Source organism: Pithys albifrons, chromosome 10 (genome assembly GCF_047495875.1).
Source record: "Pithys albifrons albifrons isolate INPA30051 chromosome 10, PitAlb_v1, whole genome shotgun sequence".
Taxonomy (NCBI): Eukaryota; Metazoa; Chordata; class Aves; order Passeriformes; family Thamnophilidae; genus Pithys; species Pithys albifrons.
The window spans coordinates 33,692,620-33,716,377 of NC_092467.1; the positions used below are offsets into that span (position 1 = coordinate 33,692,620).

Sequence of the window (23,758 nt, forward strand, 5' to 3'; positions counted from 1 at the left end):
GGAGCCCACCCTGTGCCTGATGCCCACCTTGGCAAAGCCCTCCCAGCCCATGGAGCCCACCCTGTGCCCGATGCCCACCTTGGCAAAGCCCTCCCAGCCCATGGAGCCCACCCTGTGCCCGATGCCCACCTTGTCCCCCAGCCCAGAGCTCTGAGTGCCACGGCCAGTCCTGCCTTGGGCACCTCCAGGGCTGGGCACTCCAAACCTCCCTGGGCAGCCTCTGCCAGTGCCTGACCATCCTTTCCAGGCAGAAATTCCTGCTGCTGTGCCCCCTGCCCCTGCCCAGCCTGAGGCCGTGCCCTCTGCTCCTGTCCCTGTGCCCTGGGGCATAGTCCAACCCCCCCACCCTCCCTGCCCTCAGCTCCCCCCTCCTGGCCGGGATTGCAGAGCAGGAGAAGTTCCCTCACCAGCCTGGTGGCCACAGTTCCCTCACCAGCCTGGTGGCCACAGTTCCCTCACCAGCCTGGTGCCCACAGTTTGCTCACCAGCCTGGTGCCCACAGTTCCCTCACCAGCCTGGTGCCCACAGTTCCCTCACCAGCCTGGTGCCCACAGTTTGCTCACCAGCCTGGTGCCCACAGTTCCCTCACCAGCCTGGTGCCCACAGTTCCCTCACCAGCCTGGTGCCCACAGTTCGCTCACCAACCTGGTGCCCAAGTTCCCTCACCAGCCTGGTGCCCACAGTTTGCTCACCAGCCTGGTGGCCACAGTTCCCTCACCAGCCTGGTGGCCACAGTTCCCTCACCAACCTGGTGCCCACAGTTCCCTCACCAGCCTGGTGCCCACGGTCCCACCATCTCTACTCATTGACTGTACCAAGTGTAAATTCCTCGGCATTTCCTCCCCCTCCTGTGAAAACCAACAGTAAAACTTTATGTGCCTACAACCACCTCTGTATTGTTGGAGCACTTGTCTCACATCTCATTAGTAGCTTCCCTTCATCTTGTGACTTTAATTAGCAGCTCCAGTGTGGGATTTACCTACGACTGCCATGGGTGAGGAGTGTGAGCTAATGAATTATTCAAAGCAAATTAAGAGACTGAGGGAGCTCTCTACCTGTCTCACACCACCACACACTTCATTAGCAAATATTTTCACCTGTGACAGTCACAGGTACCTCACAGGCTGGTTTGTGCTCACCTGAAGTGGGTTCTCTCTGTGTCCCTGGGAATGTCAAATGAGTTTTACTTCACTGATCCCATTAACAGAGACTGGCAGAGAATTGGATGCCCAAGATAAGGGGCATGTTCATCAAACTGGGCCAGGCTGGGAATGGTTACAGGGCAGAGTCACCACCCTGGGCACACCCTGGTGGGGCTTGGGGGACCCCACACTCAGCTGTCCCCCCAGACACCTCCTGGGGTACTGTCTGAGCTTCCTAAAAAATTCAGCAACATTTTTCACTCTGAAAATATGGAGAAATCTTCCAGCCTGTTTCCCTGACTCAGCCCGGGATGGGCAGGGTGAGGATGTGCCCTCCAGCACTTGGCCAGTCACGAAACCTCCACCAGCACTTCCAGTCATCAGGAGCTGCAGGGACAGGACACAGGGAATGGCTTCCCACTGCCAGAGGGCAGGGATAGGTGGGATATTGAGAAGGAATTCCTGGCTGGGAGGGTGGGCAGGCCCTGGCACAGATGCCCAGAGAACCTGTGGCTGCCCCATCCCTGGGAGTGCCCAAGGCCAGGTTAGACAAAGCTTGGAGCAGCCTGGGACAGTGGGAGGTGTCCCCAGGCAGAGGCTGCAGGAACACAGGGCTCTGCCCACTGTGCCATGCTGGAGTCTCGGCCCCTGGCACTGCCAGAGGGGTGTGGAGTCCTGCTCTTACTGACCTGGTGGGGTCACAATGGAATCCCAGAGTCATGGAATACTTTGGGTTGGAGGGAACATTAGAGCCCATCTCATTCCACCCCTGCCATGGGCACTGCCAGGGCTGGGCAGTCACAGCTGCTCTGGGCACTTGGTACTTGAATCTTTAATGCAGTTTATTGTAGGAACTCCCCCTGGTTTCTGTTTAGATATTTCTAATTCCAGTATTTGTTGTATGAGCTGACTCTCAGTTCTGTCAGTTAAAGCAAATGAATTCCCAGTCCCTGGGAGATGGCAGCCCTGCTGTGGCACAGGTTCCATGCCCATCCCTGGGAGATGGCAGCCCTGCTGTGGCACAGGTTCCATGCCCACCCCTGGAAGATGGCAGCCCTGCTGTGGCACAGGTTCCATGCCCACCCCTGGGAGATGGCAGCCCTGCTGTGGCACAGGTTCCATGCCCATCCCTGGGAGATGGCAGCCCTGCTGTGGCACAGGTTCCATGCCCATCCCTGGGAGATGGCAGCCCTGCTGTGGCACAGGTTCCATGCCCACCCCTGGGAGATGGCAGCCCTGCTGTGGCACAGGTTCCATGCCCACCCCTGGGAGATGGCAGCCCTGCTGTGGCACAGGTTCCATGCCCATCCCTGGGAGATGGCAGCCCTGCTGTGGCACAGGTTCCATGCCCACCCCTGGGAGATGGCAGCCCTGCTGTGGCACAGGTTCCATGCCCACCCCTGGGAGATGGCAGCCCTGCTGTGGCACAGGTTCCATGCCCACCCCTGGGAGATGGCAGCCCTGCTGTGGCACAGGTTCCCAAAGACAGGGAGCTGCTCTCAGGGCTGTTGATCTGCTGTGCTGCTCGCCCTCCTAATTGCCCCCAGTGCTGTGCCCCCCAATTAGCAGGGACCTGCCACACTGCCAGGCTGCCCACGGCCCCTGCCACACTGCCAGGCTTTGCAGAGCCCCTGCCACACTGCCAGGCTGTCCGTGGCCCCTGCCACACTGCCAGGCTGCCCACGGCCCCTGCCACACTGCCAGGCTTTGCAGAGCCCCTGCCACACTGCCAGGCTTTGCATGGCCCCTGCCATACTGCCCAACTGTCCGTGGCCCCTGCCACACTGCCAGGCTTTGCATGGCCCCTGCCACACTGCCAGGCTTTGCAGAGCCTCTGCCACACTGCCAGGCTGTCCATGGCCCCTGCCACACTGCCAGGCTTTGCAGGGCCCCTGCCACACTGCCAGGCTGCCCACAGCCCCTGCCACACTGCCAGGCTGTCCATGGCCCCTGCCACACTGCCAGGCTTTGCATGGCCCCTGCCACACTGCCAGGCTTTGCAGGGCCCCTGCCACACTGCCAGGCTGTCCACGGCCCCTGCCACACTGCCAGGCTGCCCACGGCCCCTGCCACACTGCCAGGCTTTGCAGGGCCCCTGCCACACTGCCAGGCTGCCCGTGGCCCCTGCCACACTGCCAGGCTGTCCATAGCCCCTGCCACACTGCCAGGCTGTCCATAGCCCCTGCCACACTGCCAGGCTGCCCACAGCCCCTGCCACACTGCCAGGCTGTCCATGGCCCCTGCCACACTGCCAGGCTGCCCACAGCCCCTGCCACACTGCCAGGCTGTCCATGGCCCCTGCCACACTGCCAGGCTGCCCACGGCCCCTGCCACACTGCCAGGCTTTGCAGAGCCTCTGCCACACTGCCAGGCTGTCCATGGCTCCTGCCACACTGCCAGGCTGTCCATGGCCCCTGCCACACTGCCAGGCTTTGCAGAGCCTCTGCCACACTGCCAGGCTGTCCATGGCCTCTGCCACACTGCCAGGCTGCCCACAGCCCCTGCCACACTGCCAGGCTGCCCACATCCCCTGCCACACTGCCAGGCTGTCCATGGCCCCTGCCACACTGCCAGGCTGCCCACGGCCCCTGCCACACTGCCAGGCTGCCCACGGCCCCTGCCACACTGCCAGGCTTTGCAGAGCCCCTGCCACACTGCCAGGCTTTGCAGAGCCCCTGCCACACTGCCAGGCTGTCCGTGGCCCCTGCCACACTGCCAGGCTTTGCAGAGCCCCTGCCACACTGCCAGGCTGTCCGTGGCCCCTGCCACACTGCCAGGCTGCCCATGGCCCCTGCCACACTGCCAGGCTTTGCAGAGCCTCTGCCACACTGCCAGGCTGCCCACGGCCCCTGCCACACTGCCAGGCTGCCCACAGCCCCTGCCACACTGCCAGGCTGCCCACGGCCCCTGCCACACTGCCAGGCTGTCCATGGCCCCTGCCACACTGCCAGGCTGCCCACGGCCCCTGCCACACTGCCAGGCTGCCCACAGCCCCTGCCACACTGCCAGGCTTTGCAGAGCCCCTGCCACACTGCCAGGCTGCCCACAGCCCCTGCCACACTGCCAGGTTTCAGGAGCCCATCACCAGGGAGCAGAAATGCAGCATTTCTTTGATGTTGACAGAACTCTCTGGTTCTCAAAAGTACCGACTTTCACAATGTAAGATAAAACTGACTATTCAGTTGACCTGTTGACTCACAGCACAGATTTATGGGTGTCTGAGCAGAGGGCACAGCAGTCGATTGTTTACTAAATAACTGCAGGGGGGAAAGGCACAGAAGTGTTTTGAGTTGCCCAGTTTGGCTCCACAAGTGGCTCAAATCAGCACAGTTGCCCTTTGCAATCCTGTGCCAGGCCATGACCACAGCAAGGCAAAGGTGAAACAACTCCTGAACCTGTTTTTGTATTTTTTTTCCACATCTCCACCTACATTAAAAATTCTCAATGACATTCCTACACACAACAAATTTCATTTAGGTCATTAAAAATCAGAGGCTTTATATTAAAATGAAATAATAATTTAATATGTCCTAAAGAACAGGATTAATTTCACAGAGACACTGAAAAAAGGTTTGGACACAGAAAACCTGCAAATGGGCAAATGACATTGGCAGTGCTGGTGCCAGGGGAGTTGGGCTCAGCACAGCCCTGCACCCCTCTGACCTGGGCAAAGGGGAATTTCTCCCAGAACTCTGCCAAAGAACCACCTTTCTGGCATTATTCAGCTCCACAAAAGGCCTGAATGGATCTCCTGGAGAGGTGACCAGCCAGAGAGAGAGCCAGTCCTGTCCTTTGAGAGCTGATTCCAGCAGTTAATTGCCTCTAAACCACTCACTTCACATTTATGCTGGAATTGCTCATTTCAGCTTTTAGCCATTAGTTTGCATTATGGGGCTTTTGCCAAGATTGGATGTTCAGAGTTTTTTGACATTAAAAGATTCTTCAGCACAATGAGGTTCCTGTTGCCTTCCTGCTGAACTAATTAGCCAGAGCTCCTCAAGCTTCTCCCTGTAAATATTTTTATTTCCCAGCAATAATTTTCTCTCTCCTCTGCCCCTTCCTGCTCTGTCAGCAGCTCTGAGGAAACGTGGCCCAGAACTACAAATCATGTTCTCTGTCCTATCAGCAAAGCACTGGGAGTCCTGTTCATGCCCAGCTGTGCCCACCTCTGGATCCTGGCACTGAAGCTCTGCCACAGTGTTGGGCTCAACCTAAGCTGTTATTAGAATGGATCCAGCCCACGTGGAGCAGCTTTCCCCAGTGCATTATCTCCTGTTCCACTCATCCCTCTGTCAGGAGGGGTTTCTGCCTGGAAAGGGTGGGCAGGCACTGGCAGGGGCTGCCCAGGCAGGTTTGGAGTGTCCAGCCCTGGAGGTGCCCAAGGCAGGACTGGCCGTGGCACTCAGAGCTCTGGGCTGGGGGACAAGGTGGGCATTGGGCACAGGGTGGGCTCCATGGGCTGGGAGGGCTTTGCCAAGGTGGGCATCGGGCACAGGGTGGGCTCCATGGGCTGGTAGGGCTTTGCCAAGGTGGGCATTGGGCACAGGGTGGGCTCCATGGGCTGGGAGGGCTTTGCCAAGGTGGACATCAGGCACAGGGTGGGCTCCATGGGCTGGGAGGGCTGTGCCAAGGTGGGCATCGGGCACAGGGTGGGCTCCATGGGCTGGGAGGGCTGTGCCAAGGTGGGCATCGGGCACAGGGTGGGCTCCATGGGCTGGGAGGGCTTTGCCAAGGTGGGCATCGGGCACAGGGTGGGCTCCATGGGCTGGGAGGGCTTTGCCAAGGTGGGCATTGGGCACAGGGTGGGCTCCATGGGCTGGCAGGGCTGTGCCAAGGTGGACATCGGGCACAGGGTGGGCTCCATGGGCTGGCAGGGCTTTGCCAAGGTGGGCATCGGGCACAGGGTGGGCTCCATGGGCTGGGAGGGCTGTGCCAAGGTGGGCATCGGGCACAGGGTGGGCTCCATGGGCTGGCAGGGCTGTGCCAACCTCAGGGATTCTGCCATTTTCAAATATCACCCCAAAGTTTGTATCAAATTTCAACACGTTCCTGCCAACACCAAAGCTGCCCCTCTTGCCCTCTGCCAAAGGACCCACCAGAAATTCTCTTTCCCCCCGTCAGTGTTGATTCCACACTGCTGATTTTTCTCAGGTCTGTGAGAATCCCAGGCTGGTTCTGCTGCATGAAGATCCAATGAGCAACCTGAGCATCCATGTCAGGAAAATGAGCTTTGCTGTGCCAGGACCTTCCCCTGCCCGGACTCGGGGCAGAGGCTGCACTCAGCCATTCATACATAAATTCATAAACTTGGAAACTGCAGATTCCACTGGGATGGGCTCAGCCCTGGCCAATGCTGTGTCCTCCCACTGATGCACATCCATCACAAATAAATATTTACCTGCACACCCAGAGTGTTTTCCTCGACACTCACTCACCTCCCAGTGAAAGGCAGGGAGGGGCCATTCATAACTATGACTCAAATTGAAAAATAAAGCAATTTAGGAAATAAATTACCATTTAGAAATAGATTTAGAGTCACATGTCTTGGTCCTTTCATTCAAATGTAAAACTTTCTCCTCTCTGTCTTCATTGTTTCCCACTCCATTTCCATGGAGAGTTCCAGCCCAGGCTGAGCAATGAGCTGCCTCTGTCACTGTCACATCAGGGCAGGGGCCAAATTAAAGACATTCATTGTCATAGTTATTGCTACCTGAAAACCTGCATGGAAAGACAAACACACCATTCCTGCAGGGCTGGAGGCAGAGGGGACAGTGCAGCAGGACACAGGGGATGGGCTGAATAAACACCTGCCCCCAAGGTCTGGAGAAATGTCACAAAGCAAAGGGTGTTTCTCACAGTCAGAAGGGAAACAGTTCATTGATCAGGATTAAAAAGCCCAACTAGGAATGGTCACAGAATCACAGAATCATTGATGTTGGAAAAGCCTCTGAGCCCACTGAGACCAACCACCCCCAGCACTGCCAAGGCCACCCCGACCATGTCCCCACGGCCACCACTGACCGTGTCCCCAAGGCCACCCCTGACCATGTCTCCAAGTGCCACCACTGACCATGTCCCCAAGGCCACCCCTGACCATGTCCCTACGGCCACCACTGACTGTGTCCCCAAGTGCCACCCCTGACCATGTCCCCAAGGCCACCAGTGACCATGTCTCCAAGTGCCACCACTGACCATGTCCCCAAGGCCACCCCTGACCATGTCCCCACGGCCACCCCTGACCATGTCCCCAAGGCCACCACTGACCGTGTCCCCAAGGCCACCCCTGACCATGTCCCCAAGGCCACCAGTGACCATGTCTCCAAGTGCCACCACTGACCATGTCCCCAAGGCCACCCCTGACTGTGTCCCCAAGGCCACCCCTGACCGTGTCCCCAAGGCCACCCCTGACCATGTCCCCAAGTGCCACATCCACAGGGCCTTTATACCCCTGCAGGGCTGTGGCTGCTCCCCTGCCCTGGGCAGCTGTGCCAGGGCTGGACAGCCCTTTCCAGGAGGAAATTCTCATTCCACAGGGATGTTACCTGGAAAGAATCAGCCAGGTCTGGAATGAGAATGGGCAGGAGAGGGGACCAGGAGAGGGGACTGGGCTGGCAGCTGGATGGAGAGTGGAAAAGGCATTTATTTACTGGGGACAGACAGAAATGGGAGACATGCCATTTTTTTACCCTTTTTTTTTTTTTTGTGCAATGTAATTTAAATTTCAGTGCTCTTCTGTAGGTATTTACCAGATCTCAGAAGATAAAATGAAGGGTTCAGTTTGCAAATGCAGGATGCAAATCTGCAGTGGAAACACAACTGTGCATCACCTTCATGCAGATCCCAAGTTAAACACTCCAGAGCAGAGAAATAAGAAATGAGGCAGTAACTGAGGGGGTCCAGAACCTGCTTTCATGGCAAAAGTGTGGAATGACAGGACTTTCCAAAGAAAAAAATATAATTTAAAAAAATAAAATTCCTATAATCTTTCCCTAAGAAAAGGAGCCACAGCCCTATTTGTGAAACCATCCCTTGGGAACAGATGGGCAATAACTGAAACAAATTATTTGGTCCAGCTTTCCAAGAAATCTGAAATATTCTCTTACTGCTGACCAAGGGTTGCCCTGGAAAGAGAAGCTGAGTGAATGAGCATGGAAATAAATGTTACAAGATCTTGCCTGGCCCTTTTTCTGCAGGACTTGGCACAACTGTGGCTCATCCCATGGTTCAGCTCCAGCACCGTGGAAAGCAGAGCCAGTTCCCAACACACCCCCTGCAAAGGAAAGGGCCACAACTCTGGAGGAGCAGCTGAGCCTCTGCTTTGCTGCAGAGATCACGTCCTGCTGCAAGTGGAGCCCCGGTGTAAAATCACCCTCAAATGTTACAGTTCAGGCCCATTTCTCCCCAGATCACACCCCCAGAATTTATCTTGCAATATGGAGCCACGTTTGCAGCCCAGCTGCTGCTGAAGTCAAAGCTGATGATTAACCCACCTAATACTTCATTTCCTCCTGTATCTCACCACCAGGTTCAACAGATCTCACGTGGTGCAAAGGCTTTTGTTATTTATAACCACTTTCAGAGGATTTTACAGTATGGATTTGAACTCACACAGGTGAAGATGATGAAATCACCTCCCTTCTTAAATAATCAAGCTAATCTACTAATTTAGAACTAATGGGATGGAATGAAAATGTTGGGCAGTTTCAAAATAAATTAAGTGTGGAAGCAGGTTACATTTAATCAAGCTGTCATGCAAATTAGCAGCTCCACTCAGTGAGTGCTATTTAAAGAACTCTTTGCCAGTGAAAATGGGTTTGGAACCATTACAGGAACAGTCTCTGTTTTGCTAAGGCAGAGGAATGCTGAAGAGCTCAGCTGGCCCAAGCCAGGGCAGAGGGAGGACCCTGCAGAGCTTCGTGGGCAGGGAGAGGCCACTGGGGCTCAGGGGGCAGGGGACAGTCAACATTCCCCAAAGCCACTGGTAATCTGGGGTGTTCCACAGAGCTGCCAGAACAAAACACACAGAACAAACACAGCCAGAAGAGAGGAAAAGGGAAGAAAAGGGAAACAAACAAACAAAAACAAAAAAACCTCAAGCAAACAAAACAAAATTGCATAAACACGGGTTTGTTACAGGGAAAGAATCACGGGGTGGTTTGGGTTGGGAGGGACCTCAAAGCCCACCCAGTGCCACCCCTGCCCTGGCAGGGACACCTCCCACCAGCCCAGGGTGCTCCAAGCCCTGTCCAGCCTGGCCTGGGACACTCCCAGGGATGGGGCAGCCACAGGAAAACCTGTGCCAGGGCCTGCCCAACTCACAGGGAAGGAGTTCCCTTCCACACCCAGACTCATTACTAGGAGATGTGCTTTAAGTCTTGCAATTTATCTGCTTCTAATTTATGAATAATATGTCAAGTGCTCTCCAAATACACCAAAAATGTGCACAGAAAGTGCATCCAGGTGACACAGCCTTTAATCAACAGCAAACACTGCACAGCATTTGCTACAACAGAAAGTGATGGGACTCCATCCCATGACAGTGTCTGATCTCCCACCAGAGAACTCAAAAGGTTTGCAAACCATGGTAAGACTCAGCTTGTTCTGCTGCCCCAAAAAGAGTCAGGAACTGAGAGACTTTGAACAGGCCTGGGGTGACAGGACACAGGGAATGGCTTCCCACTGCCAGAGGGCAGGGATAGGTGGGGTATTGGGAAGGAATTCCTGGCTGGGAGGGTGGGCAGGCCCTGGCACAGGTGCCCAGAGAAGCTGTGGCTGCCCCATCCCTGGGAGTGTCCCAGGCCAGGCTGGACAGGACTTGGAGCAGCCTGGGCTGGTGGGAGGTGTCCCTGCCCATGGCAGGGGTGGCACTGGGTGGGCTTTGGGGTCCCTCCAGCCCACACCAGTCTGGGACTCTGTGATTCCAAGAAGAGGCACCCAGAGCCTTTACCTGAGCACCTGGGAAATGCCAACAACTGTTCAAAATTTAGAGTTACACTTGGGCAGCCAGTGTGGACTGATCCAGAGTTTTGGCACAGATATAGTGGTTGAATTTAGGGATTTCTTTTATTCAGAGCTGCCTGCTCTCATCAGCAGACTGCAGAACGTGCAGCTTTCCTGAGGCCAGAGCCACCCTGGCAGTGCCAGAGGGGCTGAGTTGGGCAACCTGGCACAGCCCAGCCTGTGTGGGTGATGCCCATGGGCTGGGGGTCCCTCTGGTGCTGCAGATGGCAGAGTTGTTCCTGCATCCCCTCCTGCTCCTTCCCGTGCTGTATCCACATGTCTGACAGTGGTTGTTCTGTTCTGGTTTGCCCCTGTCCCACCCCTGTGCCCCCCTGGCACTGAGCTGCTCACAGTGATGTGCTCAGCAGGTGCTGGCCTTGCCTTGGCAGGTGTAAGAGCCCTTCCTGTGCTGGTCACCCCCCAGGGCAGCAGTTTGTGGGAACAGTCCAAGTTCCTGCCTGTGCTTTGCAAAGCACCAATACCTTTAAGTGGCACAGTAAATAATTGATCTCTCAGGATGCCTGGGCTCTCTAAATATAGGCCCTGGCAGCTGGGGGAGCTTTGCTGCCTGCACTTGGTGTTCCTGCACCTCTGGCCTTCTCCCTCCCCTCTCTCTCAGCATTCATGTTTGCTGCAGTGAAGCAATTCCTGCCCAGGGAACACATCATTCTGCCTGGGAAAATAACAATAATCCTGAACACTCTGTATGTACTTGGGACTTCATTTAAATAACTCTTGAAACATCCCATTTCCAATGGACTGGGCTGCTTCTTGCCCTCTTTTATATTACCCAGGCAAAGGGAACAGTGAAGGAAAATATTTGCTGTAACAAAATTCATCTGTAATTCCAGGGTGATATTTCTGCACTGACTGCATTGAAAAACTTGATTTCTGGGAATTTCATCCAATTTTTGATTCAGTGATCTTTGGTATTTTATACACATCCCAATCCATTTTCCTTTTACAAGATTATCCAAGGGAAGGATCAGAAGGAATATTGTTTTGAAGTATTAGTGCAAAGAAAGAAGTGGCAGAGAATGCCAAGGCTGAGCCAGGGCTCTCATCTCTGGGGCCTGAGGTGTCTGGACCCCAGGGAAGAGCCAGCCCAGCAGCTCCAGCCCTGACTGGGGGGGGAGCTGCTCACACAGGGGGGTCCAGGGAGCCCCAATGGTGCTCAGATGGCAAATGCAGAATGAGCTGATCTGCTCAGTTCAGCTCCAACAAACCATGAGGAGAAGCCACAGCCTCAAGTTCCAGCTCAGGCTCCATATTTTGGAGGTGCAGTGCTTGGAATTGTAAGTGCAGAAACCAAACCCAACCACCAACCAAAACACCCACCTGAAGTGCAGGCAGCCACTAAATGCAAGTACAGCTGAAATGCAGAGAATCCCACAGTGCTGTGGGTTGAAGAATTTCTTCCTAAAAAGCCACTCTAAGCCTGCCCTCCTTCAGCTTAAAGCCATTCCCCTGTTCCTGTAGAACACAGCACGTCCCATCATCCATCCCACCTTTCTCCACCCTCTCTCCTTGGCACCCACCACAGGCAGCACTGCCACACTCCTCCCCTTTGGCCTTTGCTAATCCACCCTCTCCTCTTGTAGCTGGGCTGGAAAGGGCATTTTCACTCCCAGTTCCCCCACAGGTGCCAGGCAGGCTCAGCCCAGCCTGTCCCTGGCTGGAGGTGCAGTCACCCCAAATGACCTGGATCCACACTGAGTCTGCAGGCTGGGCTGCATCTTTAGCACAGGCACCTTCACACTACCAGAAATGTAACACAAGAAAGGTTCAGACAGGTTAAAAAAAACAACCACAAGTGAAACACAATTAATTAATTTAATTTTAAACTGATTTCTGGCAATGTGCAGGACTCTACGCTAAAAAATAAAATAAAACAAACAAAAATAGCCACGACAAAAGCTGTATTTTCTTCTCTCTTTCCCCACTCTTTAATAGTTTCTGAATGAAAAGTCGAGTACAATTTTCTAGTCCACTTGCTCCAGCCAGGGGAAAAACTGCTCGTCATAATTAGGCCATTTCATAACAGAATTCCTCCCTCCCCATGCCCTGTGCTTGTGGCCAAGACTCCACACCTGCCATGGTGACCTCCTCCCTCCCCATGCCCTGTGCTTGTGGCCAAGGCTCCACACCTGGAATGGTGACCTCCTCCCTCCCCATGCCCTGTGCATGTGGCCAAGGCTCCACACCTGCCATGTCCTCCCTCCCAGTGTCCTGTGGATGTGGCCAAGGCTCCACACCTGGAATGGTGACCTCCTCCCTCCCAGTGTCCTGTGGATGTGGCCAAGGCTCCTCACCTGCCATGGTGACCTCCTCCCTCCCAGTGTCCTGTGCATGTGGCCAAGGCTCCACACCTGGAATGGTGACCTCCTCCCTCCCAGTGTCCTGTGCATGTGGCCAAGGCTCCACACCTGGAATGGTGACCTCCTCCCTCCCCATGCCCTGTGCTTGTGGCCAAGGCTCCACACCTGGAATGGTGACCTCCTCCCTCCCCACTGGTCATTCCCAGTCATCTTCCCTCCTCTCCTGAGTAGGATCCCCTCCACTCATGGTCACAGGTCAGGGACAGCACAGCACTGGCAACAAACTGCAGGGAACATCTGCCAGGGACTATTTGGGTTTGTGCCCACAGAACCTGCCCACTTTCCTGAGGGGCTGCCCTGGGGGACATGGGATGGTGCCCTGAGTCCAGGTGGGAAGCCCCAGGTCAAATCCACCCCTCGGGGTGGGGCAAAGCTTGGTGAGGAGAGGGAATAAAAACATAAATATCTGCACCAAACTGTCTCCTCCATGAACTCTGCAGGGAGCAAAGGGAGCTCTCCAACCCCAGAGAGTCTCTCAGATGATCCTTCTGTGATTCCCTGGGAGGGTGGGCAGGCCCTGGCACAGGTGCCCAGAGCAGCTGTGGCTGCCCCAGCCCTGGGAGTGTCCCAGGCCAGGCTGGACAGGGCTTGGAGCAGCCTGGGCTGGTGGGAGGTGTCTCTGCCCATGGCAGGGGTGGCACTGGGTGGGCTTTGGGGTCCCTCCCAACCCAAACCATTCCATGGTTCCATAAGGTTGGCACAGCTCAGTGGTTCTTTGGCCACGAGGTTTTACCCATCACAACAATACCTGAAAGAGAACTTTAGACCTGCCAGTCTTTCCCCCCACTGTTTAGATTAACATTTCAATGACTTCTTAATATTTAATTTGAGATTTACTTAATAACTGCCTGACCAAGAATTACACGAGGATTCCACGGCTGGAGGGGGAGGGTGACCAGGGGCAGGAAGGGACTGGGGATGCCAATCTCCAGAGCTGTGCCAGGAGTGCAGCCCAACATCCCCACAGGACCCAGAGCAGCAGCTGAGCAGGGAAACACTTTAATGCTCCTCTGGGTACAACACATTGAAGGGACACAATTTTGGCAGTATCCTGATTTAATTCCTATCATTAATTCAAGATAATTATGATATAACACATCAGGATAAAGGAATATGTACTTTTAATGAATTAACCTAAATTTGTAAATATTATATTACACCACCATATTGAATTTATAAACAAAGTATTTAGCATGACTATACAGACAAATGTTTTACTTATTGAATTATTCTGTATTATTTTATTCCCTGTGCAATGTAATACCTGCAGAACTCTCTTGTATCTGTAACTCCCACTGGTATAAGATTTTCTGTCTCATCTCCCAGAGTACACACCTAACTCAGTGCTTCATAAGCACAGATCCCAAACACACCAACTTAATAAAGAAAGTCCTTTCTGAGACCTTCATATCCAGTTGCACTCATTTTTCAACTACTTGAGTCCATCTGACCCAAACCCCCCATCCAAACCTGCTCCGTTATGATGGGTAGAAAAAGAGTAACAGAAATGTTGCTTTTGGGCTTGACTGAGTTCCATATTGAAACTCTGCTCAGTGAAGGTGGGTTCAGTTATCCTGAACACTTCCAGGTATGGGACACACCTGACAGACACCAAAGGAATTCCTTTTTTATCTGTTTATTTTTGCCAAGACATTCATTCTTCTCTCTGGCCTTGGAACCCTGTTATTGCCACAGCTCTATCAAATGAATTTGGGATTTCTCCAAGAACTGCATTTAACTCCTAAAGACTTCAAACATTCCAGGTCCAGGACAACCTCATCTGTAATTTGTTTCAGTGTGTTCACACTGCTCAACCTCTTTTAAGGTTGTTTCTTCATTTCTGTTATAATTAAGCTAAAAGAATCTTATAAATCTATAAATCTGGTAGGGCAAGTCTCTGCTCCTGCAGTTCTGCTTCACTGACAAGTGAGAAGGCCCAGAGTCATCAGGAAGTGCCTGCACAGGAATGGTTTGAGGCACTGACACAAAGACAACACAACTCAGAAGTAAATAAAAAATGACCCCACTAAGCTCTCTGAATGCTGCTATGGCAATGCCTACCTTGGATTAAACTCCCCATTTCCCTCTCAGCTCCAAAGCCCCAGTGCCAGCACCAAGCAGGGGCACCAAGAGGCTGTTCCAGCTGACACCACGTTGGCAGCTGTGCTTCCATGTGCCCCCTGCACTGCACAGGGACTGAGCCCTGCAGGCTGTGCCCCCTCACATGGGTAACCCAACAGAGGGACTCCTGCCATCTCCCCTTCTGGGTGTCCTGGAACCAGCAGAAAGGCGTTATGGAGAATCACCCATCCTCTCCCCCTCCCTCCAGGCCACCTTGGAGAACCTGCTGCTCCTCCATGCTCCCATGGCAGGGCAGTTATTCCTCTCCTCTCCCTTGGGGGCAGGAAGAAGTTCTTGACCTTTATTCAGCCAACTTGGAGAAAATGAGAAGTTCCACATCTCAGAATCACAGAACCATTTGGGTTGGCAAAGAACTCCATGAGTCCACCCATGACCCTGCAGAGTCCAGTGCAGCCCATTCACTTGGACTTTCTGTACTGCTTCACCTGCACCTTTGTGAAACCTCACCAGAGAACCTGTGAGCCCATTTCAGGAGCCAGGGAAGGACACCCAGCCAGGCTGGGGGATGTGCTGCAGACCCAGCAGTTGCACCATGGACATATGTCCTCTCAGTGGACACTCAGGTTTGGCAGCTCCAGGGCTGGAAAAGCAGAGGCAGGAGCAGTGGAGGCACAAACCATGCCAGTCCTGCACTGGGGAGGGGCTGAGACCGACACCAGGACTCCAAAACACAGTTCCCAGCTGTGACAGTGACTTCCATGTGTTTTCCAGCACAGCTCCACTGGGAGCACTCCCTGCCCAGCCCCAGCTCCTCCACCCCCCACCAGCCACGTGGTCACAAGGACAAAGTCATTTAAGTCTCTGTTGTCTCCTCAATAGAAAAGCCTTTTGGATCAAGTCCTGCTTCTCGTTCCTTACTGACTCCTTGTTTTGTTGGCTCCTCTACATAACAGCTGAAACATTCACCATCACTTAAAATGATAAATTATTTTAATTTACACTGAATTTATTTATTATTGTTGCACAGACAAGAGGCAAGTGCCAGAATGTGCTTGTTCAATAACTGTCAGGAATAGGAAAGCCTTACACAAACAGCTTCATTCTCCAGGGGGAGTGCACACGAGTCTGCACATCCCAGGCCATGTTTCAGGAATGAAACTTCAAGAGCCAAAGAATTTGTGATCCCAAATTGCACCACAGGAACAAGAGAAAGGGAGTTGAGAACTGAATCTTTTAAAATCACAAAGGAAAGAAGAAAATGTTTATATTTATTACACTCTCCATAAACACATCTGCAGGTGTTTGCAGCTGCATCCAGCACTGCACATGCACTGGGAGGGCTGGGATGCTGGAATTCCTACAGTATCTCAGGATTCCAATGTGCTGTAGAAATGTCATTCACCTCCTCTTGCTCCTGCAACCCCTTTCCAAATGGCCAGTTCTCAGGAACAGAAAGGGATGGGGAAGGTTTTGCAGATGTGCCACCAGCATTCCATGCCAGTGTCGCTCCTTGGGCACAGACTCCCAACTGCAAAGGGCAGTTCTTTTGGAACTGGTAAGTCCCAATCCCCCAAACTCACTGCCCCCCAGCAATTTAAATATTAATTAGGTGCCACATGCCCCTGAGGAGCTGAACAGCTTCAGAGCCAAAGCCTGCTGGACCTGCTGCCACAGGGGCTCCAGCCATCCAGGCACCTCCAGCCATTCCCACCAGAGAAGTTGGGTGTCCTCAGGACCACTGCTCTGGAACTCCCTGGGATTTCAGAGCTCAAGAAATACTGGCAAGAAGCCCTCCAAAATAAATCCATGGTATGGGCCACAAGGCTGTAGTTTTGTTCTTGAGCATCTGGAGTCTGAGGGAGCAGGACCAGGGTTTGTCTGGCCAGGGCCCCCTGTGCCCATGGCAAGGTCCTGCTGAGCCTTACAGGGACAGGGAAGGGCAAGCTGACAGAGTGACTGACAGCAGGAGATGTGGGTTTGGTGCTCAGCCCCACAGCAGCCCCTGCTTTCAGACTCTGTGGTTTGGTGCCCCTAAAGGGACATAGTTTAGAGAATCAATGTCAGGTGGACATCTCATCTCCCCCTGAACCATCAGCATTCATTGCAGGAGAGCCATGGGGGAGAACAGGGAGCATCCCCTTTCCCAGCAGGAGGGAAGGAGACAACACACAGCTGGGAAAGTCACGTTTAATAGACAGTGAGAACTGTGATTCTGGGAAGCTCGAGGGAGCACTGACTCATCCCTGTGCACAGGAACAGCATGTCCTGGCTCTGCCCCCCGGGCCACCCCGGCTGTCAGGGCTGGGCAGCTCCCAGGGTGGGCAGAAATCCCACTCACTGTGTTTGGGACAGTGGCACTCCCAGACACCAACAGGCACCAAGTGCTGTTCCTCACAGTCCCCAGATGGCAACTCCTTCCACCAGCAGAAAAACTTAGGGAAAACAAGAAGTTGCAAAGCTCCAAGAACTGCCAGTAAAGGACATGGATAGTTTGGGATCAGCTGCCTACAAAGTGCCCAAACCTTTCAACCCCAGTAAAAGCCCATCAGGAAATCATAGCCCTGGGCAGACCCATCTGCAGGCACAGCCCATCCTGCCCTGCCTGGGGCTCATCCTGAGGGTTTGGGAACTGCCCCAGGTCCTCACAGCCCACCCTGCCCTGCCTGGGGCTCATCCCGAGGGTTTGGGCACTGCCCCAGGTCCTCACAGCCCACCCTGCCCTGCCTGGGGCTCATCCCGAGGGTTTGGGCACTGCCCCAGGTCCCCACAGCCCACCCTGCCCTGCCTGGGGCTCATCCCGAGGGTTTGGGCACTGCCCCAGGTCCCCACAGCCCACCCTGCCCTGCCTGGGGCTCATCCCGAGGGTTTGGGCACTGCCCCAGGTCCCCACAGCCCACCCTGCCCTGCCTGGGGCTCATCCTGAGGGTTTGGGCACTGCCCCAGGTCCCCACAGCCCATCCTGCCCTGCCTGGGGCTCATCCCGAGGGTTTGGGCACTGCCCCAGGTCCCCACAGCCCATCCTGCCCTGCCTGGGGCTCATCCTGAGGGTTTGGGCACTGCCCCAGGTCCCCACAGCCCACCCTGCCCTGCCTGGGGCTCATCCCAAGGCTTTGGGCACTGCCCAGGTCCCCACAGCCCACCCTGCCCTGCTTGGGGCTCATCCCGAGGGTTTGGGCACTGCCCCAGGTCCTCACAGCCCACCCTGCCCTGCCTGGGGCTCATCCTGAGGGTTTGGGCACTGCCCAGGTCCCCATGGCAGGGGACAGTGTGACTGGACACGACACAGCCCTGCAAACCCTCCGAGGTGCAGTGAGAAGCAGACAGGCTGCGTGTGAGGAATTTCCAATTCAGCAAACAAACCAAAAAGGCCCAAACCTCCTGACCTGTGACCAAACAAAGGCACTCTCCATAATCACCCTCCTCAGGTGACTGTTGGCTGCCCAGACCTCAGACAACATTCACGGGGTGACCAAAAGGGACAGCTGTGGCCAGACATGTGTAGCAGCTCCTCGACCTGCTGACACATTGGCCTGGAGGTGATCCCTGGATTTGCAGCCAGCTCTGACAGAGCCCGTGCCTGCTCTGTGAGCACAGCTGGGCAGGGAGAGCTGCTTTCAGCCTCCACTGCTCCTGCTCCTCCCTGCCAGCCTTTGGGAGCATCGGCCCCACACAGCCCAGCTCGAGGTTTAACCCTTGGAAGTGAATAATTCCAATAGTTTACAGGCTGCACAGCCCACATTCCCCAAATTCCTCTATGATTATACACTGGTAAAGTATCTTTTTAAAAGTCATGGCAACTTCTAAAGCTCAATTTGCTGCAATGACAGAACGTAAAGGTACGATAGAGGCACTACCAGGTAGACTTGCCTTCATTAGCCATGAGCTCTGAGAAAAACAAAGTGCAGGATAAAAACTTTGGCTTGCTGGAAAAAGCCTCTTTGATCATTCTTAGCATATTTTGCACATTCTGATACCCAAGATTTGGGCTCCAAATTGTGGGTGAGGTTCGTGGGGATTGCTCGGACACACGTCCCTGTTTCCTGGGGTGCCCAAAGCCACAGGGCCGTTTCCTGGGGTATCCAAAGCCATGGGGACATTTCTTGGGGTATCCAAAGCCATGGGGACATTTCCTGGGGTGCCCAAAGCCATGGGGACATTTCCTGGGGTATCCAAAGCCACAGGGCCATTTCCTGGGGTGTCCAAACCCACGGAGCCATTTCCTGGGGTTCCCAAAGCCATGGGGACATTTCTTGGTGTGCCCAAAGCCACGGGGCCATTTCCTGGGGTGTCCAAACCCACGGAGCCATTTCCTGGGGTACCCAAAGCCATGGGGACATTTCTTGGTGTGCCCAAACCCACAGAGCCATTTCCTGGGGTGCCCAAAGCCATGGGAACATTTCTTGGTGTGCCCAAAGCCACGGGACCATTTCCTGGGGTGCCCAAAGCCATGGGGACATTTCCTGGGGTATCCAAAGCCACGGGGCCATTTCCTGGGGTGCCCAAAGCCACAGGGCCGTTTCCTGGGGTATCCAAAGCCACGGGGCCATTTCCTGGGGTACCCAAAGCCACAGGGCCGTTTCCTGGGGTGCCCAAAGCCACAGGGACATTTCCTGGGGTATCCAAAGCCACAGGGCCATTTCCTGGGGTTCCCAAAGCCACGGGACCATTTCCTGGGGTGCCCAAAGCCACGGGGCCATTTCTTGGGGTGTCCAAAGCCACAGGGCCGTTTCCTGGGGTTCCCAAAGCCACGGGACCATTTCCTGGGGTGCCCAAAGCCACGGGACCATTTCCTGGGGTGTCCAAACCCACGGAGCCATTTCCTGGGGTGCCCAAAGCCATGGGGACATTTCTTGGGGTATCCAAAGCCATGGGGCCATTTCCTGGGGTGCCCAAAGCCACGAGGCCATTTTCTGGGGTTCCCAAAGCCACGGGACCATTTCCTGGGGTGCCCAAAGCCATGGGGACATTTCCTGGGGCGCCCAAAGCCACAGGGCCATTTCCTGGGGTGCCCAAAGCCACAGGGCCATGCACACATCAGTCCAAAGCAGGAGCAGCACCAGCACAGGAAGATAAGGAGCAATTCTTTCGTTTCCCCAGAGCCAGAGCTGCCTCTTGCTGCCATCCCAGTGTGAGCTCTGCACTGCCTTCACCACATCACTGGGAATGGGATGAAGCCCTTCCCAGGTGGAGGTGGTCTCATGCCCCCTGGGCATCCAGGCCTGCAGTGCCAGCCCTGTCCCCAGGGCACTGAGGGGCGAGGCTGCCCATGCCTCCTCCCTGCCAAGTGCTCTGCATTTGTCACCTCTCCTAAAACACTCCCCTCTTCTGCTCTGAGTGGGATGGATATGCTGGAACACAGGGTGATCCCTCTCCTTACAGCAGGTCTTGGAAAGGGTCACAGGAAAAACCCAGCTCTGAAAATACAGCGTGTTTCCTGCATTTCCAGCAGTCTACAGTGCAGCAATTTATTCTTTAATAAAATCATGGGTTTATAACTTGCTCTCTCTTTCCTCGAGTGTCCTCATGAAATCTTAACAGACTGCCTGGGAAGAACATGGGACCAATGCAGGATGAAAATGAGTGGCTTCCCAAAATTATTGTGCCATGTAAACAACCACATTACTGACATGATTTCCTGTAACTTCAATAAACACAAATAGTGTTGGGACTGTGGGGACCAATCAGCGACTGAAACCAAACCAAAGGGACGAGGGTTTAATCACAGAGGCTACAGAAATAACTCATCCCAGACAGAACTCCTTGGCTACCGAGGGCTGTCCTGGAAAACCCCCTTGCTGAGCTGTGTCTGGACAAAGCAGGTTCCCAGTAACATTCTTGTCAAACCTTCTCTTCTGTCAGCCCTTCAGAAGGTCCATGTGGGCACTGGGCCTCTGCCAGCATTGGGAACTGCTGTCCAGGGAGGCCCCAGGAGAATCCCAGCCCCCAGTGCCACCTGGGCACCTGGCAAAGCAGGACCCGGCCCCGTGACTGTCCTGGCAATGGGGCTGGACGGGACACCCCCCCTACCCCCCGGGCTGCCACGGGGACGAGGAGTGCAGGGCTTTGGCTGAGCAAGAGCAGCAGGCAGGAGCAACATTCCCAGAGCAACAGGCAGGGAAAGACATTCCCAGAGCAAGGGGATGTGGAGTGATGTTCCCAGAGCACTGGACAGGGAATGATGTTCCCAGAGCACAGGGCAGAGAATGATGTTCCCAGAGCACAGGGCAGGGAATGATGTTCCCAGAGCACCAGGACAGGGAATGATGTTCCCAGAGCACCGGACAGGGAATGATGTTCCCAGAGCACCAGGACAGGGAATGATGTTCCCAGAGCACTGGACAGGGAATGATGTTCCCAGAGCACAGGGCAGGGAATGATGTTCCCAGAGCACCGGACAGGGAATGATGTTCCCAGAGCACAGGGCAGGGAATGATGTTCCCAGAGCACAGGGCAGGGAGCAGTACTCACAGTGCTGCTTCTGCACCATTAAATAAATGCTGCCTGTGTTTGATGCTGTATTGATTAATGACACTGCTACATGAATTAACTATTTCAAAATGAGGGAACCAAACTACTTATTTTACTGTGTTAACACACAGACGTTATGAGGAAAATCTCAACAGTTTAAGGAGCCTTTATTGCTCATCTTCAGCAAAGACAATGAAAACTTTATGTGATAGCTGGTCCTGGCCCATCCAGCCTGCCCCATACCCACTGACATGGGCCATGTGCTGCCCTCCCTGATGTGTCTGCTCAAAATGAGGTGCCTGAGCAAAGGGTTTTCCTCAGTTCAACACAGGGAACCCCATTTTTTCCCTCTCCTGGGGAGCTCAGAGCAGGGGGATGTGAATGCAGCTGTCCCGGGGAGGCTGTGCTTGAGCAAGGGCACCCACAACCCCCCCTTGCTGGGGGATGGCTCCACCTCAACACACACTCCATAAATCTCCCTTGTCTTCTGACAGCCACGAAAATGCTGACTCAAAGGCACGGGAGTGCCGCCCATATTCAGCTTTAATTATTAAAGCAGGATGCTGTTGCCACAGTGCTGCCTCAGGAGCGAGGAGAGCAGGGGATGTTGGATGCCCTCACAGGACAGCCAAAGCAGGGAAAGCTGGCACTGAGGGAGGATCAACAAGTGCTGCCACAGGGGGCCCATGGTCATCCTGCCATGAAGGGCTGAGAGCTGAGGAGCACAGCCAGCTCTGGGCACTGCCAGGCACAGCCCCTGGAAAGGGCTGAATTCAGGTGGCTACAGAGCTGGAAGGAACAAACTCCTTTTCCAGCACCCAAATGGCTTTATCCAACTTACTGGAATTTGTATTTGAATAAAGAGTCAGCTTCCAACACTTACAATGTTAATGGCAATTATTTTAATGTATATTGCAACATGTTTATGACACAAATATCCAGTGAGGAGCAATCCCAGAGGAGCTGAGATGCTGGGCAGGGCAAACCGAGGATAACAAGCTCTGCCTGGCTGCTGCACACTCTGCCCACGGTGATCCTGCATTGCCCCTTCCCAGTTACACCACCAGTCTAAAGCAGAACAAGCCCTGGTTTAAAGCAAGGCTGCTGCAGGCATGGCAAGTGAGAGGAGTTAATCCCAGGGCACGAAGAATGAAATCCAGCTGGAAACCCACAGAATTTCAGTCCCTCATCCCTCTCTCCCAGGGCTCGGCAACGATGGGAACGTTTCCTGTAGCAACAGCTCTTTCCGAACACACACTCGCCCTCCCCAGTGAGACCAAAGGGATGTTTGCAGCCTCCAGCTCCCTTCTCATTTATGTAACCTGCCCAGCTGCACCAGCAGAGTTCCAACCCTGGGCCTGGAAACCTCCTGTGTTACAGCAGAACCCACCGGGAGGGCACCTCGGCAGTAATTACATCGGTTTGTAACAGTGCAGTTTTAAACATATTTATGTCCTTCTAGCACTTAGTACTGGCTGAGTATCTGCCTTGACTGCCTGGGAACCCAAGTTACCTCCTTTGCAACCTGTGAGCCTGAAGCAGTATAAATAAAACACTTTCTTTTATTATTATTTCCTTTGATCCTCCAGTTGTGCTGACAGAAAGCACAAGGACCTGAGCACGTCTCGAAATACAGAGTATAATTGAGGCACGCATAAAAACCACTTGTCAGCTGCCCTACATAGACATCTACTGTATTTGCAGGAGCTACTACACCAGGAGCAGCCTGGAAATGCCTCCAAATCCCTACTAAAAATGCCTCATGCAGCATTTCACAGCAGATTGCAGGATCATTGAAAATGCTTATGGATAAAAAATGTCACAACCTGGAGATTTCAGTGACAGCCCAACAAAAGTAACACAGCCAAAGACTCCACAGCTGAGAAGTGCTGCTCGTTAAATCAGAGATTTGTCACCCACTGCAACCGTATTCCAGAGAAGGGGAAAACGTGAGGGGTTGGAACTACAGAAAAATCCTGGCAAAAGTACACCCCAGGGCTAAAAAGTTGGGGGCTGGGGGAATAAGCAAATCAAGCAGAGGATTACTGAGCACAAACCAGAATGAAGGACTGAGTAGATTAACTATGGTGTCCGACTGCTGGTAAACAAATTTTCCTCCAGTCAAGTAGCGAGGACATGCAGGAGCACAAGGTCCATTAGGAGAAGCAGGAACACAATCTCCTCATGGAATAAAGCCAGCACTCCAATCGTTGAGACATATGGAAATATATCACAAAATAAATAACAATACTAACAATAATGCTTCTAGCAGAGCGTAATCATCCTCTCCCTGCCACAGCCCGGTGCTGCTCGCTCTACACAGCCCCGAACTGCTGCCACAAGTCAAAGCTGCATCATTTCACCCCAACAACCCGCTTCCAAACTTCCAGCAACAGCCTAGGCTTCCTAAATAGTTAAAACAGGAGACAGCGCGGAGCACAAGCACGGCGGGAGCGACGAGCAGCCCGGAGCGCCGGGGCTGCGGGTACCGGGGCGGCAGGTCCAGCTCCCGCATCCCCGGGACACCGCGAGCATCCCTGCGGGGATCGCGCCGCAGCATCCCCGGCGGGGCCGCGGGCTCCGGGCCGAGCCGGGGGCAGCTCAGAGATGCTGCGGCGGCGCCCGAGCCTCTCCGTCCCCGCATCCTTCCCGCCCGCGATCGCCTCCTACCTAAGCACGGCCGTGTCC

The 23,758-nt window shown here is 54.2% G+C and overlaps 1 protein-coding gene across 3 annotated transcripts in view; it reads right to left on the bottom strand.

The window, feature by feature from the left end:
- The window catches only part of NEGR1 (neuronal growth regulator 1), a 226,046-nt gene that overhangs the window by 201,895 nt on the left and 393 nt on the right, over positions 1 to 23,758 (bottom strand). For all 3 annotated transcript variants that reach the window (XM_071565212.1, XM_071565211.1, XM_071565209.1), the window contains exon 1: positions 23,741 to 23,758. This exon is cut by the window's right edge and continues 393 nt beyond it. In XM_071565212.1, the coding sequence (XP_071421313.1) occupies positions 23,741 to 23,758 (18 nt within the window). The remainder of the gene's footprint in view (positions 1 to 23,740) is intronic.